The sequence below is a fragment of the Symphalangus syndactylus genome, chromosome 18, assembly GCF_028878055.3.
Source record: "Symphalangus syndactylus isolate Jambi chromosome 18, NHGRI_mSymSyn1-v2.1_pri, whole genome shotgun sequence".
In the NCBI taxonomy this organism is placed as follows: Eukaryota; Metazoa; Chordata; class Mammalia; order Primates; family Hylobatidae; genus Symphalangus; species Symphalangus syndactylus.
Window position 1 is genome coordinate 75,231,648 of NC_072440.2, and position 22,220 is coordinate 75,253,867.

Here is a 22,220-nt window from a genome sequence, read left to right on the forward strand (position 1 = left end):
GATACGCCATACACATGGGTTGGAAGACTAAGTACTAAGTCAGTTCTTCCCAAACTAATCTATAGATTCAACTCAATCCCTCTTAAAATCTTAACAGGCTACAATTTCTTATAGAAATTGATGAGCTAATTCTAAAGTTTATGTAGAAATACAAGGCATCTAGGAATAACCCAAAGAATTTTGAAAAAGAACAAAATTGGAAGACTTATCTTGTCATACTTCAAGACTTCTATAAAGCTGCAAGTAAGACTGTGTGAGATTAACCAAAGAAAATAGAGAATTCAGAAATAGACTCATGTGAAGTATATGGTCACTTCAGGTTTTTACAGATGCTCAGGTAATTAAAGGGAGAAAGGACAATCTTTTTCCATCAGTGGTCTTAGAGCGTGGATATCCATATGGAAAAAAACTGAATCTTAACCCTTATCTTATTCTCTCTGTATATAAAGATTAACTATAAATGGTTCATCAGCCTAAGCATAGATCTAAGACAATAAAATGCCTCGAAGAAAATACAGGAGATCTTTGTGACCTTAGGTTGCATTTCTTAGGATATAAAATATGTGAACCATAAATTGTACTTTATCAAAAATTAAAAGCATTAGCTGTTTGAAAGCCCCTATTAAGAAGATGAAAGGCAAGTTACAGACTGGGAGAAATATTTGCAAAACATTTTTTTCTTTTCTTTTTTTATTTTTTGTCTTTTTTTATTTTTATTTTTTATTGTTTTGAGATGGAGTTTTGCTCTGCTGCCAGGCTGGAGTGCAGTGGTGCGACCTTGGTTCACTGCAACCTCCGCCTCCCAGGTTCAAGCAATTCGCCTGCCTCAGCCTCCCGAGTAGCTGGGATTACAGGCGCACACCACCATGCCCAGCTAATTTTTGTATTTTTGGTAGAGACAGGATTTTGCCATGTTGGCCATGCTGGTCTCAAACTCCTGACCTCAGGTGGTCCACCTGCCTTGGCCTCCCAAAGTGATGGGATTACAGGCATGAGCCACCACACCCAGCCAGCCACTGTCCCAGGCCTGTCTTCTTTTTTTTTTTTTTTGAGACGGAGTCTCGCTCTGTCACCCAGGCTGGAGTGCAGTGGCGTGATCTCGGCTCACTCCGCCTCTCGGGTTCACGCCATTCTCCTGCCTCAGCCTCTCCCAGTAGCTGGGACTACAGGCGCCCGCCACCACGCCTGGCTAATTTTTTTGTATTTTTAGTAGAAATGGGGTTTCACCGTGGTCTCAATCTCCTGACCTCGTGATCCGCCCGCCTCGGCCTCCCAAAGTGCTGGGATTACAAGCATGAGCCACCGCGCCCGGCCTGCCTGTCTTCTTTTAAAATTTCTTTTTCATTCTTTTCCCCAGAAGCTACAGAACATTTGTTTGACAAAGAACTTGTATCTAAAATATATAAAGAACCGTTACAACTCAATAAGGAGACGAGCAGTACAATTTTTTTTTTTTTTGAGATGGAGTCTCATTCTGTTGCCCAGACTAGAGTGCAGTGGTGTGATCTTGGCTCACTGCAACCTGCACCTCCTGGGTTCCAGTGATTCTTCTGCCTTAGCCGCCTGAGTAGCTGGGATTACAGGCATGCGCCACCACACCTAGCTAGTTTTTTTTGTATTTTTAGTAGAGATGGGGTTTCACCATGTTGGCCAGGCTGGTCTTGAACTCCTGACCTCAGGTGATCTGCCTGCCTTGGCCTCCCAAAGTGCCGGGATTACAGGTGTGAGCCACTGTGCCCGGCCCACAATACAATTTTTTAAATGAACAACAGATTTGAGCAGATACTTCATCAAAGAAAATGAAAATGTATAGCACTTGAAAAGATGTTTAACATCATTAGTCGTTAGTGAAATGCAAATTAAGATCAGTAAGGAGACATTACTACATGTCTGTTAGAATGGAGAAATTACAGGTGGCTCACACTTGTAATCCCAACACTTGGGAAGGCTGAGACGGCAAGATCAATTGCCCTCAGGTTTTCGAGACCAGCCTGGGCAACATGGCAAAACCCCTAGGAAATCTCTACAAAAAATACTAAACATTAGCCAGGTGTGGTGGTGTGTACCTGTAGTCCCAGCCACTCCAGAGGCTTCGGTGGGAGGTTGGCTTGAGCCCAGGAGAGAGAGGTTGCAGTGAGCCAAGATTGTGCTACCATACCCCAGCCTGGGTGACAGAGTGAGACCCTTTCTTAAAAAAAAAAAAAATTCTTTAAAATACAATGTCAGGCCAGGCACAGTGACTCAAGCCTGTAATCCCAGTACTTTGGGAGGCCGAGGCGGGTGGATTACGAGGTCAGGAGATCCAGACATCCTGGCTAACACGATGAAACCCCGTTTCCACTAAAAATACAAAAAAATAGCTGGGCGTGGTGGTGGGCACCTGTAGTCCCAGCTACCTGGGACGCTGAGGCAGGAGAATGGCATGAACTCGGGAGGCGGTGGTTGCAGTGAGGTGAGATCGCACCACTGCACTCCAGCCTTGGTGACAGAGTGAGACTCTTATCTGTATAAAAAAATAAATAAATAAAATTTGCTGGGCATGGTGGCAGGCGCCTGTAGTCCCAGCTACTCGGGAGGCTGAGGCAGGGGAATGGCGTGAACTCAGGAGGCAGAGGTTGCAGTGAGGTGAGATTGCACCACTGCACTCCAGCCTTGGTGACAGAGTGAGACTCCAGCTCTATAAAAAATTAAATAAATAAAATTTGCTGGGCGTGGTGGTGGGCGCCTGTAGTCCCAGCTACTCGGGAGGCTGAGGCAGGAGAATGGCATGAACCCAGGAGGCGGAGCTTGCAATGAGCCGAGACTGTGCCATTGCACTTCAGCCTGGGTGACAGAGTGAGACCCTATCTCAAAAAAAAAAAAAAAAAAGAAGGCAAAAAGCTACAGTGACAGAAGCAGATCAGGATTTTCCAGGGCCAGTGAGAAGTCAGGGGAGGGGTAATTATATTGGGGTTGATGGGATTTGGGGGTTGATGGAAGTATTCTGAATGTTGATTGTGTTGGTGGTTACATGCTCTATATATTTGTCAAAACTAATTGGACTGTATACTTACATGAGTGAGTTTTGTTGCATTTAAATCATACTACAGTAGGCCGGGCATGGCAGCTCGTGCTTGTAGTCCTAGCACTTTGGGAGGCTGAGGCAGGTAGATCACAAGGTCAGGAGTTCAAGACCAGCCTGACCAATATGGTGAAACCCCATCTCTACTAAAAATACAAAAATTAGCCAGGTGTGGTGGCATGCACCTGTAGTCCCAGCTACTTGGGAGGCTGAGGCAGGAGAATCGCTTGAGCCTGGGAGGCGGACTTTGCAGTGAGCCAAAATCGCACCACTGCACTCTAGCCTGGGCGACAGAGAGGGACTCTGTCTCAAAAAAAAAAAGCTAGCTTCCTTCCTTCCATCCTTCCATCCTTCCTTCCTTCCTTCCTCTCTTTCTTTGTCTTTCTTTTCTTCCCTCTGTTGCCCAGGCTGCAGTGTACTCGGCTTGCTGCAGACTTCCTGCCTCCGGCTCCCGTGATTCTCCTGCCTCGGCCTGCAGCCTGCCTGGGATAGCGGGCGCGCGCCACCACCCCTCCCTGGTTTTTCTCCTTTGGCTGGAGGCGCGGTTTCGCCATGTTGGCCAGGCTGGTTTCCAGCTCCTGACCTTCAGTGGTCTGCCCGCCTCGGCCTCCCGAGGTGCTGGGACTGCAGACGCGGTCTCGCTCACTCGGTGCTCGGTGTTGCCCGGGCTGGAGTGCAGTGGCGTGATCTTGGCTCGCTACAGCCTCCGCCTCCCAGCCGCCTGCCTTGGCCTCCCAGGGTGCTGGGATTGCAACCTCTGCCCGGCCGCCACCCCGTAAGGGAGGTGGGGAGCGTCTCTGCCTGGCCGCCCATCGTCTGGGATGTGAGGAGCGCCTCTGCCCGGCCACCACCCCGTCTAGGAAGTGAGGAGTGTCTCTCCCTGGCCGCCCATCGTCTGGGATGTGGGGAGCGCCTCTGCCTGGCCGCTGCCCCGTCTGCGAGGTGAGGAGCGCCTCTGCCCGGCCACCCCGTCTGGGAAGAAGTGAGGAGCGTCTCTGCCCGGCCGCCCCGTCTGGGAAGAAGTGAGGGGCACCTCTGCCCGGCCGCCCCGTCTGGGAAGAAGTGAGGGGCACCTCTGCCCGGCCGCCCCGTCTGGGAAGAAGTGAGGGGCACCTCTGCCCGGCCGCCCCATCTGGGAAGAAGTGAGGGGCACCTCTACCCGGCCGCCCCGTCTGGGAAGAAGTGAGGGGCGTCTCTGCCCAGCCGCCCCGTCTGGGAAGAAGTGAGGGGCGTCTCTGCCCGGCCGCCCCGTCTGGGAAGTGAGAAGTGCCTCTGCCCGGCCACTCCATCTGGGAAGAAGTGAGGAGCGTCTCTGCCTAGCCGCCCCGTCTGGGAAGTGAGGAGCGCCTCTGCCCGGCTGCCCTGTCCAGGAAGTGAGGAGCGCCTCTGCCCGGCCGCCCCGTCTGGGAAGTGAGGAGCCCCTCTGCCCGGCCGCCCCATCTGGGATGTGGGGAGCGCCTCTGCCCGGCCGCCCCGTCTGGGAGGTCTACCACAGAGGCCAGACCCAATGTGGGGGCTTGACATGGTGGCTCACGCCTGTGGTCCTAGCACTCTGGGAGGCCGAGGTGGGTCGATCACTTGAGGCTAGGAGTTCGACACCAGCCTGGCCAACATGGTGAAACATATTAAAAATACAACAGACAAACCAACCAACCAACCCAGTGACAACAAAACAGATCTACCCTGGAGTCATACTCTAATTTTTTCTATTTTCCTCCCTTTCTGATCCTTTATCCCGCTTTCTTTTTCTTCTTCTTCCTTCTCCTTCTTCTTTGTCAAATAGAGGATTTGAGTTATCATTGATCCATACAAAGTCCCTCTCTCATTTATTTTCTTTAATTCCCACCCCCCCATTTCTATACCCCGTCTTCCCATGTGCAACCTTCCTAATATGTTTGATATGCATCTTTTTGTTTGTATGTATTTTTAGAAAATGTTAATTGTTTTGTGTGCAAAAAAATTAATTATTAAAAAAATCATACTACAGTAAAACTGCTTATTTAGGCCTGGTGTGGTGACTTATGCCTGTAATCCCAGCACTTTGAGAGGCCAAGGCGGGAAGATCACCTGAGGTCAGGAGTTTGAGACCAGCCTGGCCAAAATGGCGAAACCCTTTTTCTACTAAAAATACAAAAATTAGCTGGTTGTGGTGGCAGGCGCCTGTAATCCCAGCTACTTAGGAGGCTGAGGCAGGAGAATAGCTTGAACCCAGGAGGCTGAGACTGCAGTGAGCCAAGATTGCGCCACTGCACTCCAGCATGGGCAACAGGGCAAGACTCTGTCTCAAAAAAAAAAAAAAGACAAATTAGAAAAACCACATAAATATTCACTTTGCCAACAGGAAAACCATCACTTCCTGCCTTATTGTTTAAAAACACAAATTCACCCATATTCAATCACATGATAAACTGGAGGGGCTGCAGTTTGCATGTGACTGAGTGACTTGCCAGTGTGATTATGTTGCAGATGTCAGAAGACATAGGTCAAGGATTAGTCACCGGACGTTGCCAAGAAATATGAAAAGAGAATCTGAATGCGGTCCAGGCACTAACACAGCAGTACGCTTTTATTTTGCTGGAAGAGACTGTGGCACAGCCGATGCATTGACATTTGATCTTGTTTCAGCTAAACTAAATGTGTCTGTTAAGATTTTTTTTTTTTAATTTGAGGTAGATTTAGGTATGAGGGGAAAAAGTTTTCAGCCCTTTTCCTGCCATAGACCTTACAAAAGAACTACTTTCTTTAGCTGTGTTTGTTGAGGCCGTTGGTGAGGGTTGGAAATCTTATTAGTTGGCTTGCTGCTAACTGGACATTTAGGACGGTTGGGGGAATGCCTGACTCCACGTTTTAACTAAGCTCTCTCTGAAAAGGGATCTCCCCAGCAAAATCTGTGGTGCAATCAATGACCAAGGGAGCGGCTGAAAGTGCTTAATATGCTTACGCTGGCTTCAGAATGCATGTTCTGTATTACAAAGAACCTGGGTGGAAAAAAAACAAATTCGTCTATATGTTTTGTTTGTTTGTTTTTTGAGATGGAGTCTCGCTCTGTCTCCCAGGCTGGAGTGCAGTGGCACAATCTCCACTCACTACAAGCTGTGCCTCCCGGGTTCAGGCCATTCTCCCGCATCAGCCTCCCAAGTAGCTGGGACTATAGGCGCCTGCCACTACACCCGGCTAATTTTGTTTTCGTATTTTTAGTAGAGACGGGATTTTACCGTGTTAGCCAGGATGGTCTTCATCTCCTGACCTCGTGATCCACCCACCTGGGCCTCTCAGAGTGCTGGGATTACAGGTGTGAGCCACTGTACCCAGCCCACCTATACGATTTTTATAAAGGGCATATCTAAATCAAAATAATCCAGGAAGTGACAATAAAAAGGTGGAAAAGTTTATCTTGGACAAATGCTGACAAAATGAAAGTACCATAGCAATATTAGTGTGGGATAAAATAGACTTCATATTGATGAAAGATGTAATCTCCTGAAAGAAATAACAGTTATACTTGCTGGGCACGGTGGCTCATGCTTATAATCCCAGCACTTTGGAAGGCCAAGGCAGATGGATCACGAGGTCAGGAGTTCGAGACCAGCCTGGCCAACATAGTGAAACCCTGTCTCTACTAAAAATACAAAAAAATTAGCCAGGCGTGGTGGCGGGTGCCTGTAATCCCAGCTACTTGGGAGGCTGAGGCGAGGAGAATTGCTTGAACCTGGGAGGTGGAGGTTGCAGAGTTGAGATCATACCACTGCACTCCAGCCTGGGCGACAGTGTGAGACTCCTCTCAAAAAAAAAAAAAACACAGTTATAAATGCTTGTGAACATAACTTTAAAATATATAAAGGAAAAGTCTGATATCACACAAGTATATATTGACAAACCACAATCTTGGTGGGAGATTTGAATATATTTCTCATGAGTCAGCAGATCAAGTAGATAGAAAATAAGTATATAAAATATTTCAATGACACAATTAGATACATGTAATAGAGTTTACATACTCTTCAAAGCTTATAATAAATCAACTCACAAACACTGATTTTAAGTCCTTCCACAAAAAAATAAAATAGGGATATAATAAGTCACTTCCCTCCTAGGGCGATAATGTGTATAAAAGTGCTTAAGGTATAAAGCCTTAGAAAACATTTGTTCCTTTTAATGCCCTGCTTTATTTTATCCTAGGAACGGCAGCAGTAGGACACACAGACAAGATTGGGAGATTGAAAGAACTCTGTGAGCAGTATGGCATATGGCTTCATGTGGAGGGGTAAGCTGGGGGTGAGGCTGGTGGCTCCATTCGGGCCTGCACAGAGTCCTCATGAGGACTGGACATCCAGGCTCTCACTTCGGTGACATTTATCATGACAGGCTCTTTGGGTCACAGATCACAAAACAACCCAAATTGGCTTAAGCCCAAAGAGATCTTACTCTGGCTCACATAATTACAAAAAGCAGTGTTAAGACTGCCTCAGGCACGACATCAACCAGGATTCAGTGTCTTACTCCCACCTCTGCTCCCTCAGTCACAGGCACTGGGCTTGGTTTCCTCTATCTATGGACAGATCTTCATGTTACAGTGCAAAGTAGCTGCAGAAATCCAGCCTTCTTTCCAGCTTCGTGGTCATCTGGAAGTCCTAATAGAAGTCTCATATTGAACCAGCCACTGTGGCCAGGGAGAAATAATCCTCTGATAGTTCAGGTTCTTTGCCCTCCTCTGGAGCTGGTAGTGGTGTCTCCTCCCCACAAAGCTCATGTTCTGCTGGAGGAAATGGGGGTGGTGCCCCAGAAGGCTGTTGGAGGGCCATTAAGAGAAGCAGGGGGGACGGACATGGGCAGCCAGAGTAGCCCATATCCACCACATCATACAGGGAGTTTTCTTTTTGATCCCTAAGTAAAGAATGATAACTGGAAAATAAGATCCATGAAAGAGAATAATACTCCCATTATATTAAATGAGTGGGGATAGTTCCTGAGACACATTTTTATTAAAGTGCATTTTCAAGATTTTCCTTCATCTGTATAAAGCACATCTTCTGTTGCTGTTATAAAAGCTAATAACACATGAAAAATATACTTAAGTGTCAACTTGCAACAGCACAGCCTTGATTTTTTTAAGTAGATAGTAAGCAACATTAAATAATTAGTTCTTAGACTGGTGTTTTTTCTTCCAGTGTGAATCTGGCAACATTGGCTCTGGGTTATGTCTCCTCATCAGTGCTGGTATGTTGTTGATTTACTGAATATTGGTGTTTTTAAGAAGGAATTTAAAATCACTCAATCCCTCATGGCTCTTCACAGTTTTTATGAATGGAGGAGGGTGTTAGGTTTGTGTATTCTAATAATCTAACAAAGAGTTGTTCTTGTTTTGGTAGGCTGCAACCAAATGTGATAGCATGACGATGACTCCTGGTCCGTGGCTGGGTTTGCCAGCTGTTCCTGCGGTGACACTGTATAAACACGATGACCCTGCCTTGGTAAGTTTCCCCTCACTGGGGAAGGAGTGGGTGTGGCTAATACACATTATTGGCTTTGGGGGCCAAATCCAGAAAAATACAGGAAAAAGTGAAAAATACCCATAATTTCACTTCTATTTCATTTTTTTAAAGAGAAACTTGTAAGGTGAGACTTTTTTTAATGACATTTTATGATTGCATAATATTCTGTCAAAATTTAATTATTCTCCATTTATGAACTTACAGGATGTTTTCAGATTTTTGTTACTAAAATAATGAAGCAGTGAACGTCTTTCTGTGTTTCTAATTATTTCCTTAGAATAGGTTCCCAGATGTGGAATGACTGAGTGGGGGAGTTTTAAGCCTCCTGATCCACGTTGTCCGATAGGTTGTAACTTTTTTTTTTTTTTTTTTTTTGATATGGAGTCTCGCTCTGTCACCTAGGCTGGAGTGCAGTGGTGAGATGATCTTGGCTAACTGCAACCTCCACCTCCTGGGTTCAAGTGATTCTCTAGCCTCAGCCTCCCTAGTAGCTGGGATTACAGGCATGCGCCACCATGCCCGGCTTATTTTGTATTTTTAGTAGAGATAGGATTTCACCATGTTGGTCAGGCTGGTCTTGAACTCCCGATCACAGGTGATCTGCCTGCCTCGGCCTCCCAAAGTGCTGGGATTACAGGCATGAGCCATCTGGCCACATTTTTTTTTTTAATCGTAGTTGTGGGCCAGGCATGGTGGCTCATGCCTGTAATCCCAGCACTTTGGAAGGCCGAGGCAGGCAGATCGCTTGAGCCTGGGAGTTTGAGATCAGCCTGGGCAACATGGTGAAACCCTATCTCTATAAAAAACAACAAAGAATTAGCTAGGCATGGTGGTATAAGCCTGTAGTCCCAGCTACTCATGAGGCTAACGTGGGAGGGCTGATCGAGCCCTGGCGATCAAGGCTGCAGTGAGCTATGATCACACCACTGCACTCCAGCCTGGGTGACAGAATGAAAATGAAACCTGTCACAAAAAAAAAAAAAAAATAGGGTGGTTCTTGATAATATAGGTCAGCGTGCAAAATAAGGTTTAAGTGATTTTGCTAAAACACTGCTGTCTTGCTCAGCTAATAATGGCCAGGTGTTTGAGGATGCTCAGAGCTACCTTCAAAGTGGGGAGTCTCCTAGGTTCTGGGATGTGACCCATCTGGGTTGTCCACTGGCTTTTCCTGGCTTTGCCACTCCTGAGCTGTGAACCCTTGGACAAACTGAGGTCTCTGAGTGAAGTTACCGAGAATACTTAGCTCACAGAGTTGTTGGAAGATCACATGGATAATGCAAGCCTAGTGACTAGTATGGCATCTAGCCCACACTAAGTGGGTAGCAAATGGTAGCTGGTTAGTTGTATTATGAGATTGCAATGGCTTTGATTAATAAACGTCTTTTGGCTTTTTTAGACTTTAGTTGCTGGTCTTACATCAAATAAGCCTGCAGACAAACTCCGTGCCCTGCCTCTGTGGTTGTCTTTACAATACTTGGGACTTGATGGGATTGTGGAGAGGATCAAGCATGCCTGTCAACTGGTGAGTAGAAGCCTGACATTTAAATGAAAGACTCCTTGGCCACAGCAGAGACAGAAAAACATCTCATTTCTGTACCTTCCATCCAGAGTGTTGTTGTCTGGATTGACTGTCTCGTGAGCCAGTGACTAATCGCCCTGCATGTAAATATTTCTTGTTCAAAGTTCTGGGAGAAAGTGCTGGGTTGTCTGTCCCAGCATTTGTGTGCAGATGAAATCAGATGAAAAGGAACACCATTGTCAGCATGGGATCAGAAAAGAAGTCACAGATGACTTTCAAGGGGTGGAGAAGGGTACAAAAGGTGGAGGGGTGGGGAGTGAGTGTTCCCCTTGATTGACTGACTGCGGTGAGGGAATAGGAAGGTTACAGGGTGGTTATGGAGGGCATGGATATTTTAAAAACCAGCTGGCTTGGGTTTCCAAATTGCAGGGCTCTTGGGGACAATTCTAATTCTCTCTCCATTTTAGGTGTGTTCTAATTGTGAAAAATACATAATTATGCTATATTTCAGTGTTTTAGAGCATTCAGGCTTCTATAACAAAATGCCTTAGAGTGGGTAATTTATAAACAGCAGACATTTATTGCTTACAGTTCTGGACGTGAGAAGTCTCAGATCAAGGTGCCAGGAGATTCCGTGTCTGGTGAGGGCCCGTTCCTCATAGATAGTACCTTGCATGTGGCCTCACATGGCAGAAGGGGTGAACACACTCCCTTGAGCCTCTTTCAGAAGGTCACTAATCCTGTTCTTGAGGGTTCCATCCTCATGCCCTAATCACCTCCCAAAGGCCTCAACTCATTTGGGATTAGGTTTCAACATAGGAATTTTGTGGGGACATAAATATTCAGATCACAGCATTTAGAAAGCAAAAAAACAGGCTGGGCACAGTGGCTCACGCCTGTAATTCCAGCACTTTGGGAGGCTGAAGGGGGCGGATCACAAGGTCGTGAGATTGAGACCATCCTGGCTAACTTGGTGAAACCCCATCTCTACTTAAAAAAACAAACAATTAGCCGGGCATGGTGGCGGGCGCCTGTAGTCCCAGCTGCTCAGGAGGCTGAGGCCAGAGAATGGTGTGAAGCCGGGAGGCGGAGCTTGCAGTGAGCCGAGATCACACCACTGCACTCCAGCCTGGGTGACAGACTGAGGCTCTGTCTCAAAAAAATAAAAAGGCCAAAAAACAAGGTCATATTTACTCAGGGTTAGAGCTGAGCCCTACCTAAGCTCAGAAGTGCATCACCTCCATTTTCTTACCTGTGAAATATAAATTATATGACAAGGATTGCTAGGATGGCTCGAGGAACGAATACAGGTAGAGCTCTTGCAGTAGTGTCTGTTCATATAGTAAGTTATGCACGTGGGTTGAAATCTTTGTTTTAAATATATTCTTGGGAAGTTGGCACTTCCTCAAGTATCATTTCTATATTTAAGAAACATAGGTGGCCAGGTGCGGTGGCTCACGCCTGTAATCTCAGCACTTTGGGAGGCTGAGGTGGGCAGATCATGAGGTCAGGAGATCAAGATCATCCTGGCTAACACGGTGAAACCCTGTCTCTAAGAAAAATACAAAAATTAGCCGGGCATGGTGATGGGTGCCTGTAGTCCCAGCTACTTGGGAGGCTGAGGCAGGAGAATGGCGTGAACCCAGAAGGCGGAGCTTGCAGTGAGCCGAGATCGTGCCACTGCACTCCAGCCTGGGCGACAGAGCGAAACCCAGTCTCTTTAAAAAAAAAAAAAGAAAGAAAGAAAAATAGGCCGGGCGTGGTGGCTCATGCCTGTAATCCCAGCACTTTGGGAGCCCGAGGCGGGCGGATCACCTGAGGTCAGGAGTTTGAGACCGGCCTGGCCAACATGGTGAGATCCCGTCTCTACTAAATATACAAAAATTAGCCAGGCATGGTGGCAGGTGCCTGTAGTCCCAGCTACTCAGAAGGCTGAGGCAGGGAGAATTGCTTGAACTTGGGAGGCGTAGTTTGCAGTAAGCCAAGATTGTGCCACTGCACTACAGCCTGGGTGACTCCATCTAAAAAACAACACACACACACACAAGAAAAGTATTTTCATAGTGCTCCAGCAGTAGTCCCTTCGTTCATCATATGTTAGGGTAGTTCAGTAGTTTTAAGATTTATGCTCTGGGCTGGGTGCAGTGGCTCATGCCTATAATCCCAGCACTTTGGGAGGCCAAGGCAGGTGGATCACTTAAACCCCAGAGTTCAACACCAGCCTGGGCAATGTGGTGAAACCCTGTCTCTACAAAAAATACAAAAATTAGCCGGGTGTAGTGGCGCACACCTATGATCCCAGCTACTCAGGAGGCTGAGGTGGGAAGATCACTTGAGCCCAGGAGGTCAAGGTTGCAGTGAGCCCAAATAGCACTACTGCACTACTCCACTCCAGCCTGGGCAACAGAGTAGGACCCTGTCTCAAAAAAGAATTGATGCTCATTATGTTTACAAAAGCACTACATTTTTTGAAAAGTGTCTCGCTCTGCTGTTAGCTCACTTCTTGAGATGTGGTTCTTAGAAAAGAGAAGCCTTAGTAACTTAGAGATGGTTTGGGCACTCAGGAGATTTTTTCAATTTCCCTTGGCTATGGAGTGCAGGAGAATGATGCCATTAACTACCAGACCCTTGAGGTCAGCACAGCTCTGGCATCTTCCTGCAGGCAGAACCATATACTCCTGAGGATTTGAATGCTGTCCTGTTGCTGACTCACAGGCTAAATGCATGTGTTAAACTGCATGGACATTTAGCAGACATGGTGATATGTATATAGCCATGCCTTATAGTCCACAGTGGAGCATACATTTCCTGAGAGCGGAAATCAGCATTCTCCTCCTCTTCCTTCTCGTCTCCCTCTCTTCTTTCCTGTCTTCAGTAGTTCTTGATCATTCACCTCAGTGTCAGGCACCATGAAGTACTTTCATGCATCATCTCATTTGATCCCTGCAACTTCACTAGAATGTAAGTTCCGCTGATGACAGTGTATTCAGAATTAATTTTCTTTAAGAAAAAAAAGAATTTCTTGAGGGGCTTTCTATTGTCCAGTACTCAGTGAATATCTGTTGAATTAATGTACTCCAATCCCATGAGTTAGATATGATTAGTGATGAGGGACCTGGGATTGAGACGTTAGTCTAGTGACACTACATTCTAGACCCTGTTTCTAAGCACTTGTTGTATTGCCTATCAACTCATTTAATCCTCACAGCAGTGTGAGATACATACTGTCCTCCCCATTTTATAATTGAGGGAACTGAAGCACAGACAGGTTACATAGCTGGTGACTAGCAGATGAAGTGACTTATCCATGGTCCTGCAGGTGATAAGTGGCAGCACTGTGCTCTTATCACCAGCTCTTGAGTGTGCTGCGTCCTCTCATTTGTCATTGGTCTCCCCTAGTGTTCAGTACTGTGCCTTGCACATGTTTATACTCAGTAGCTTTTGAATGAAAGACAGACTTACATTGCAAATACAACAGATTTCTGTGTCTTATTAGAAACTGCTTTTCTTGAATTACTACATGTAACTTTTAAATGAAAGATTGGTGAATATTTACAGATGTTGAAATACAAAAACAGGTGGCTGAACTTAGAAACCACCAAGTTGCAGGTGACTTTGCCTGACATCCGTGTTCACAGACCTCAACAGCCCCTGGTGAAAACCACTTCTTCATATCCCGTGTCCGTCTAATTACATGTGTTATTTTTTGTCATTTGCAGAGTCAACGGTTGCAGGGAAGTTTGAAGAAAGTGAATTACATCAAAATCTTGGTATAGTATATAATTTCATCTGTTTTCAAAACAAAACTTTTTTTGAACTTCAGCAACTTAGAATGATTTTAGAACTTTAGAATGATTTTCTCCACATTTCAGTGGAATTGTGGCAGCTCCAGTAAAACAAAACAAAACAAAACAAAAAACACAAAACTGCCTATATTTATACAGTGAGCCTGAAGCGAAGAAATTTGAACCATACAATGTTTAATTCCTATGGTGCTTTTCATGTACTTCATTTATTGTGTTGAAGTTCAAAATTGCACAAAGATAAACACCATTGACTTCAGCTGCCCAAGGCCTTGGGCACGCTCATCTTCCCAAAATGAAAACTCACTTTGTGCCTCAGAATGCTTTGGGCTTCTCTTTCTGCAGCCTTCTGCCATCAGTTTTCATTTGCGTGAAGTGGGAGAAAGACAAAAGCAAATGGCCCTGCTCTTGTCTTCTCCTGATACCTTCCTGAAGTGAATCCAACAGAGATTGTTCCCTAGGCATAACTAGATAAGGAAATAAGGACTTAGGAGAGAATGAGGATCCGTTCAGGTTTGAATGTTTTTGTTTTTGCTTCATTGTATTTTAGAACTTCAGGAAATACATGTCAAATTCTAATTTAAATAGGTTCACTGAGTGTTTCTTTGACAATTCTGCAAGGTATGCTTAAGTTTAAAACTAACATTTGAGTGTATTTGGGGTTCAAGTCAGTAGAGTTTATTTTCCTTTTAGAACATGGTTTGGTTTAAATATAAAAAGTAGCCGAGCATGGTGGCACACGCCTGTAGTCCTAGCTACTGGGGAGGCTGAGGTGAAAGAATTGCTTGAACCTGGGAGGCGGAGGTTGCAGTGAGCCAAGATTGCGCCACTGCACTCCAGCCTGGGTGACAGAGACCCTGTCTCAAGGAAGAAAAAAAAATACATGGTTTGGTTGAAGGGGGTGTGGCTACTCTGCCTTCTGAGTGGGAGTCTGGAACCAGTTGACCCGAGTTCTAGCTCTGTGGGGGTTCTACCCTTGGACGAGGAAGTGGACCACTGGAGAAGCAGAAGGGATGAATCTAAGTTCAGAGGCCTGGGCTCTGCTCAGAGTAGTGCCACAGGGTGGCCCTGTGACATTGAGTCATTTTCTTTCCAAGCCTGACTGTCAAATGAAAGTATGTTGGTTGGACTCCTCTGATTGCAAACAGAGAAGCAAATTATGGCCTAGATTGAGCAAGCTGTTAGGAATCCAGGCAGTGCTGGGCCTGTTTGCTTTCCTGCCCCTGCCATGTTGAGTGCACTTGGCTTTTCCTCCCTCATTCTGCTCCCTCATTCTCAAATTGGGGGACCCAGTGGTGCTAGTTAATCACCAGTTGTTTTGGAGCATCTCTGTAGGCCACATTGGCCCAGGCAGAAAGCCTGCTCTGTCCCTTCTTCCAGTGGCTGTTTTTTCAGTAGAGGATACGATAATTGGCTAACACCATGAGGCATTATGGCCTGTGAGTTGTCATCATCATCATCACCACCATCACCACCACCACCATCATCACCATCCCAGCTGCTGCTTGTGAAATTCATGTGTGGTACTGAGTACCTTACATACATTATTTCATTTAACCCTCCCAACAGTCTCCTTTGTACATGCTGTTCTCTCTGCCTGGAAACACTTTTCCCGACCCCCACCCCCAATTCTTCTGTTTATTTTTTTTGAGACGGAGTCTCACTCTGTAGCCCAGACTGGAGTGCAGTGGCGCAATCTCGGCTCACTGCAACCTCCGCCTCCTGGGTCCCTGTTCAAGCAGTTCTCCTGCCTCAGCCTCCCAAGTAGCTGGGATTACAGGCACATGCCACCATGCCCAGCTAATTTCTGTATTTTTAGTAGAGATGGGGTTTCACCATGTTGGGCAGGCTGGTCTTGAACTCTTGACCTTGTGATCCGCCCGCCTCAGCCTCCCAAAGTGCTGGGATTACAGGCGTGAGCCAAAGCGCCCGGCCTCCCCAGCCCCAATTCTTCTAATGACTGGTTTCTTATCTTTCAGATCTTAATTCAAATCTCACCTCTTCAGAAAGGCCTTTCCTGACCACCCTAAGATCACCTCCCACTGTCAGACATCACTCCATCCCCTGGGTCGTCTTCATCACTCTTACTACTATCTGAAATCAAATCTGTTTGTTTTTTCCTATAGAAGCTTTGTAAAGGCCTCATACAGACTCAACCACTGTCCCTCACCTGGGCATTAACACCCAAGACCCTAGCCCTGAAAGCCCAGTGCCAGGCCCCAGACATGCTCCCATCCCCTGCCACTCAGTTTACAGTCGTCTTTCTGTTTCCTCTTCTTTGTGGATTCACCATTTTTTGTGTGTGAGCCCAGCCATGGTTTAACCTTTTTTTGGTTCTTGGTTATATTTAATCCAGTATTTCAGATACTCAGAATTGACAACTTCAGTATTCACTCAGTCTGTCACGTTACTAGAACCAGAAGTGTCTCTAACCCTGTATACTATTTCTTACACACACTGACATTTGAGACCACTGAGTTCAAAGAAAGAAAAGATGATCATAATATTCATAGCAGTCTTGGCACTCACCTCATTCTGCCGTCTCCTAGCTGAGGATGGGAGAATGGGCGGATTATTTTGTTGCCTTTTTGTTCCTCCCTGCTTATTGGGCTTGCTCCCCTATTTAAATATCAAGCACCCCTCCTCCCCCCGCCCACCGCCATACCTTTAAAAGTATCACGTTTTATTTGTCGCTGTGAAAGTTAAAGATGGTAGATGTGAAGGCACTTAGCACAGGACTGGCCCCGTAAATAACTGGCAGATTTGAATTCACATCCTGCTTGGTCTGAATCCTGTCCACACGGTCCTTTGAAAAGTTAGTAGAAAAGATCTTGGGCCACTGCTTCTTGTTTCCAAGTTAGCATTTCCTGTTGTGGCCCTACCAGTGAGTCATCACACTCAGAGCCTTGGAACATAAGTTTTATGACTAGAGCTATAGTACTGGGATTGTTGGATGCTTAGAGATCTTCCCCACCAGGGCCGCCCACACGCCCCTACAGTACCACAGAGCCTGCCAAGGACATGGATGCTTATGGTACCCTGACCCCATGGCTTGACCAGGTCAGGGAATACTGTTTGATGCAGAACAGGAAGTCGTTGCTGGATTATCATAATACATAACGCAGTGGATGTTTTCAACTGTTAGGAAACCCACTAATGAAGTTAGTCGTCTGCAGCCTGTCTTTAATAATAAGTAAATATATTAGAAAATACACAGATCCAGTTCTCAGCTGTGCTTGTCTACATCACCAGCAGGACTTGTATCTTGTTCTGAAAGTTTTACAAAGGGGAAGAAAGTACTTGTTCCCCCCTCTTTTTTTCTATGAGTATAAAAAATTCTAGTTGGCCAGGCACAGTGTCTCATGTCTGTAATCCCAACACTTGGAAAGCCAAAGTAGGAGGATTAATTGAGGCCAAGAGTTCAAGACCAGCCTGGGCAACATAGCAAGACTCCATCTCTAAAAAAAAAAAAAAAAAAAAAAAAAATGTTTAAGTTTCAATAAATCCTGCATAATTTCTGGGATTCTTGAAAGCATGGGCTGTCTCAGCACTGAGTCTAATTTCACTGCTTCTTACTGGTTTTAATCTTTAATGTTACTGGTTTTAATCTTACTGGTTAATCTAATTTAATCTTTAAATCTAATTTAATCTTTAATGTTACTGGTTTAAATCTTACTGGTTTTAATCTTTAATGTTAGACCTATGTTTATCCCTTATTAAAATTTCCCCCTGCTTTAATTTCAATGTACCAGTGTCAAATATCTTACAATTCACAGTGTACTCTCAGGGCTGGCTCGTAGTTATTTTTTAAAATTTTACTAAACATTTGATTTTTCTCTAGCAGCTGAAATTAATCTCTGAACTTTTTAGTGTGTTTATTTACAAATAGAGCATCTCTAAGTGAGTTTTTGAACTCAGCATTTCATTTTGAAGGTGTCTGGAGTTTAATGTTACTTGGTGATATGAGACTTCCGTTCTTCCAGGTGGAAGATGAGCTCAGCTCCCCAGTGGTGGTGTTCAGATTTTTCCAGGAATTACCAGGCTCAGGTCAGTGAATTTTAAAAGAGGGTTGTTTTCATATCTGTGTTAAAGGCTTTGAATTTGATACCATTTCAAGTTAAATAGTTCAAAATATTTTTATTGCTGAAAATCTTCAGTCAGCATTTCAGAATAATGTAATAATTTTCATGAAAACTTCAGTCCGAAATGCCTTAGCAATTTGCTGATAGTTTGTGGTGATTAAACCAGGGGTCCCTGGACCAGTGCTGGAATGGCTGAGAAAGAGTTGCTTGAACATAAAGATTTGTGGGTCTTACTTCTCACATATTTTGAGTCAGTAGGTTGTACCCAGGAATCTGTATCTTTAAAGAATGTTCCAAGTGCCACCAGTCTAGTCCAGGGCACCACTGTTTTTTTACCTGGATGGCTATTGTCCCCTCTCAAATGACCTCTGACTTTCATGCATTCTACACAGCCCATTCCAGACCATTCTTCACCTGGCAGAGTGAGGGTTATAAGTGGAAGTCACATGGTGTTGAAACGGGAAAGAATCCCTTGTCCCCCTCCAAGGGCATGTGATGGGGGTGTGGCTCGCTTCTTCAGTGCCCTGCTGCTGCTCAGACCTCTAGGAGAGCATACAGACGGGAGGCTGTGGGGCTCCGACCCCATGGCAGCATCTAGGGGTGAATGTTTTACAGCTCCTAAGCCCCAGTGGGCATGTGTTACAGTGTGCTCTTTTAATTTAGCTGTCTGTAGGCAGCTTGTTTTAGCTCACTTAGACCCCCTTCCTTATCACAAGGACAGAGGGACTAATGTATCCCAGGTTCTTGCCTTGGTGTACCAGAAGAATGGGATCACACGTGGGCTTGGAGAATGAGTGCAAGGTTTTATTGAATGGAAGTAGCTCTCTGCTGATGGGGGAGCCAGAAGGGAGATAGATTTCCCTTGGAGTTGGGCTGCTTAGTGTCCCTGGCCAAACTCCGCCTCGTCTCCGTGGTCGATGGCCTGCTGGCTTGCCGGTGCCTGTCGGGGTGCTCTTCTGCCGGCCTGCTCTCGATGACCAGCCACTTGTGTCTTTTTCCACCAATGTGTTCCTCTTGCCATCCAGCCACTTCTGTCTGCCCACTAGGGTCTCAGGTTTTTATAGGCCCAGGATGGTGGTGTGGTGGGCCAGCGTGGTCTTGGGAAATGCAACATTTGGGGGAAGGCAGCAGTGCTTGTCCTCACCTAGGTCCGTGGGGGTAGAGCCCTAGCCAGGGACCCGCCTTTCTCTCCCCAGCACTTCCCTTCCCCGCTTCTGTGTCATTTAAAGGGACCACGCTCTTCCCTTCCCAGCACTCCCGTTATCAGTGTCACTTCCCTGCCCAGAGCCCCTGGGTGTCTTACCATTTTGGTCGAACAAATGCCAGGCTCTCCCATTAGGCCTGCGCACTCTGCCCCGACTTCGCCTCTTCCTTCCCCTCTTCCACTCTCCCTCTTGTTCATTGTGACTCAGCCACACCAGTCTTCTCCGCGCTCCAGGAACACTCTGCCCTTTCCTACTGCAAGGGCTTAATGCTCGGCGTTCCCTCTGCCTCACACACATTTCTCTCTTCTGGTGCCAGCTCCTCCTCACCATTTCGGTCTCCACTAAGTATGCACATCCTCAGAGAGCCTTCCCTGCCTATCCTGCCTGAGGGGACTCCATCATTTTCTATCAGAGCCCCCAGCTTCTCTTGTGACACTAACAACCACATGGAGTGATTTTCTTTCTTTATGGTCTGTTTCCTCAACTAAAATGTAAGCTCCAAGATGACAGAAACCTTACCTGGCTTCTATCCCAAGTGTCGGGCTGTGTGCCTGGCATGGGTTGGCACCCACTGTGAGGCCTGGTTGGATGATCGTGGCACTCAGAGACCTCACACGGTGCTTGGTAAACTAGTTAGTAACTTATAACAATTGCTGTTTCCTCTTGAAATCCCTCGAAACAAACCTTTTCAAAAATGAAATTAATAATTCTGTTTTATGTGAATGTATTCAAATGTTACATAGATCACGAGGAAAAAGAAATGTAGCCCTTCTGTCAGATAATACATGAGAATTCAGTAATAACAGTCAATGCCCTCGCGCTAACATTGGGATGGGAATGATGTGGGGTTTGGAGGGTGTTTTTTTTTTGGTCAGCCATGTTTCTGGGAGTGACTCCCTTGCTCTGTTTTGGTGTCAGATCCGGTGTTTAAAGCCGTCCCAGTGCCCAACATGACACCTTCAGCAGTCGGCCGGGAGAGGCACTCATGTGATGCGCTGAATCGCTGGGTGAGAATGGCAGTCGCCCGCCCTTCCTTTCAGTTCCCCATCCATCACCATCCCACCTGCTAGTGAGGTGACTTGTGCTCATGTATGGGAACTGAGGCCCACAGGAGGAGCCGCCCTGCCGGTGCCGGGCCTGCTCTGGAGTTCTGTTCCCCATTATGTTACCGCCTCATGAGCTGGGTCACCTCTGGCAAGTCCTTCCAGCATTGCTCCCTCGCTTTCCTTGCTGCCGTATAAGGCTGTGAGACAACAGGCAAAATGTGGGCTGCAGGGCAGCTGTGGTGGGTTCTGGTGAGCCCAGGCAGCACAGCCGGGAGCCCCAGGCAGAGTCTGCTGAGCATCTGCACCTGGCAGTGTGGAGCCAGGCCTGCGCTTCGGTAGCTTTTTGGGCACTGAATAGCAGCTCTAGGATTTGAGTCTGAAGGGTCTTGTGAACAGTGTGGGACGGCGGCGGCAGCAGCAGTGGTTCTAGCCAATGCTGGACACGCCCAGCCTAGCAGGGTTGGCGGATAAGTCCTGGTACATCCATGCTGGGGCTCAGCACAGCTGTGAGAGACCACGGAGCTGAATGTCTCAAGCAGAAGGGAACTGGTCATCATAAATGAAATGAATCAATGCAGGTTACTAAGTAGTGTCGAGTAGCATGTTTTATGACAACAACAACTACAACCCCCTGCCCGCCACTCAGAGAAAAGACGCTGGGGGCAGATCACATGTCAGCAGTGGGTGTCGCTTAGTAATGTATTGTGGGTCATTGTTACTTTCTTCTTTTTGTTTACCTGTATTTCCTAAATTTTTCTACAATGAACTTGTATTAATAAGAAAAAACATAAAATTTACTGTTTTTAAAAAGCTGCTCTAAGTAATCAGAGACAGTCAAAAGATGAGCAGGAACCAGCTCTCCGGAGCCTCTTTGGTCTGGGGCCGAGGGGATGAGGGTGGGTCCTGAAGACGCCTGCGTCCCTCCTTACGGGAGGGTGTTCATTGTGTCCTCCTCACAGCTGGGAGAACAGCTGAAGCAGCTGGTGCCTGCAAGCGGCCTCACGGTCATGGATCTGGAAGCTGAGGGCACGTGTTTGCGGTTCAGCCCTTTGATGACGGCAGCAGGTAACCAGGCTCGGTGGACATCCCTTGCTTTTGTTCTGGGGCTGCTGGGTAGATTAGCTTGCACTTATGATATTCCATTCTCCTAAAGTTATTAGCATCTCTTTTTGGAGGGGCATTTTCTTTTCTTTTGGGCTAAATTTAGGTAGATTAACATTCCCATGTAACTTACCAGAATCAGAATGAGAATTTAGAAGTCACCTGAATTGGCCGGGCATGGTGGCTCACACCTGTAATCTCAGCACTTTGGGAGGCCAAGGCAGGCAGATCATCTGAGGTCAGGAGTTCGAGACCAGCCTGGCCAACATGGTGAAACCCTGCCCCTACTAAAAGTACAAAAAATTAGCCGGGCATGGTGGTACACGCCTGCAGTCCCAGCTACTTGGGAGGCTGAGGCAGGAGAATCACTTGAACCCGGGAGGCCGAGGTTGCAGTGAGCTGAGATTACACCACTACATTCCAGCCCGGGGGACAGAGGAGACTCCGTCTCAAAAAAAAAAAAGTCATCACTTGAATTCCTTTTTTGGTGTTGAGACAGGGTCTTGCTCTGTCACCCAGGCTGGAGTGCAGTGGTGCAATCATGGCTCACTGCAGCCTTGACCTCCTGGGCTCAAGTGATCTTCCCACCTCAGCCCCCGAGGAGTTGGGACCACAGGCATGAGCCACCACACTGGACTAATTTTTGCATTTTTTGCAGAAATGGGGTTTTGCCACGTTGGCCAGGCTAGAATTCCTGTATTTTGATGTCTTGTGACTCTCGGTTTTCCACTGCAAGGCCTTGTTCTCACTCCCCACTGCACATTAGAGTCACCTGGGAGTTTTACACACAACCAGTGGCCGCCCACCCCTAGAGATTCTAGAATGGAGCCTGGGGATCTGTGTTTTGGTTTTTATTTTTATTGTTAGAAACAGTGTCTCATTTGTCACCCAGGCTGGAATGTAGTGTCTTG

General features: G+C 46.5%; 1 protein-coding gene across 12 annotated transcripts in view; it reads left to right on the forward strand.

The window, feature by feature from the left end:
- PDXDC1 (pyridoxal dependent decarboxylase domain containing 1) overlaps nucleotides 1–22,220 on the forward strand; it is a 66,831-nt gene that overhangs the window by 34,189 nt on the left and 10,422 nt on the right. For all 12 annotated transcript variants that reach the window (XR_008652454.2, XR_010117195.1, XM_055252452.2 and 9 more), the window contains 8 exons: nucleotides 7,241–7,325; nucleotides 8,230–8,278; nucleotides 8,431–8,532; nucleotides 9,950–10,075; nucleotides 13,792–13,842; nucleotides 17,859–17,922; nucleotides 20,081–20,169; nucleotides 21,168–21,273. Coding sequence is in view for 10 of the 12 variants with exons in the window: in XM_055252452.2 (XP_055108427.2) it covers nucleotides 7,241–7,325; nucleotides 8,230–8,278; nucleotides 8,431–8,532; nucleotides 9,950–10,075; nucleotides 13,792–13,842; nucleotides 17,859–17,922; nucleotides 20,081–20,169; nucleotides 21,168–21,273 (672 nt within the window). In the remaining 2 variants the exon portion in view is untranslated. The remainder of the gene's footprint in view (nucleotides 1–7,240; nucleotides 7,326–8,229; nucleotides 8,279–8,430; nucleotides 8,533–9,949; nucleotides 10,076–13,791; nucleotides 13,843–17,858; nucleotides 17,923–20,080; nucleotides 20,170–21,167; nucleotides 21,274–22,220) is intronic.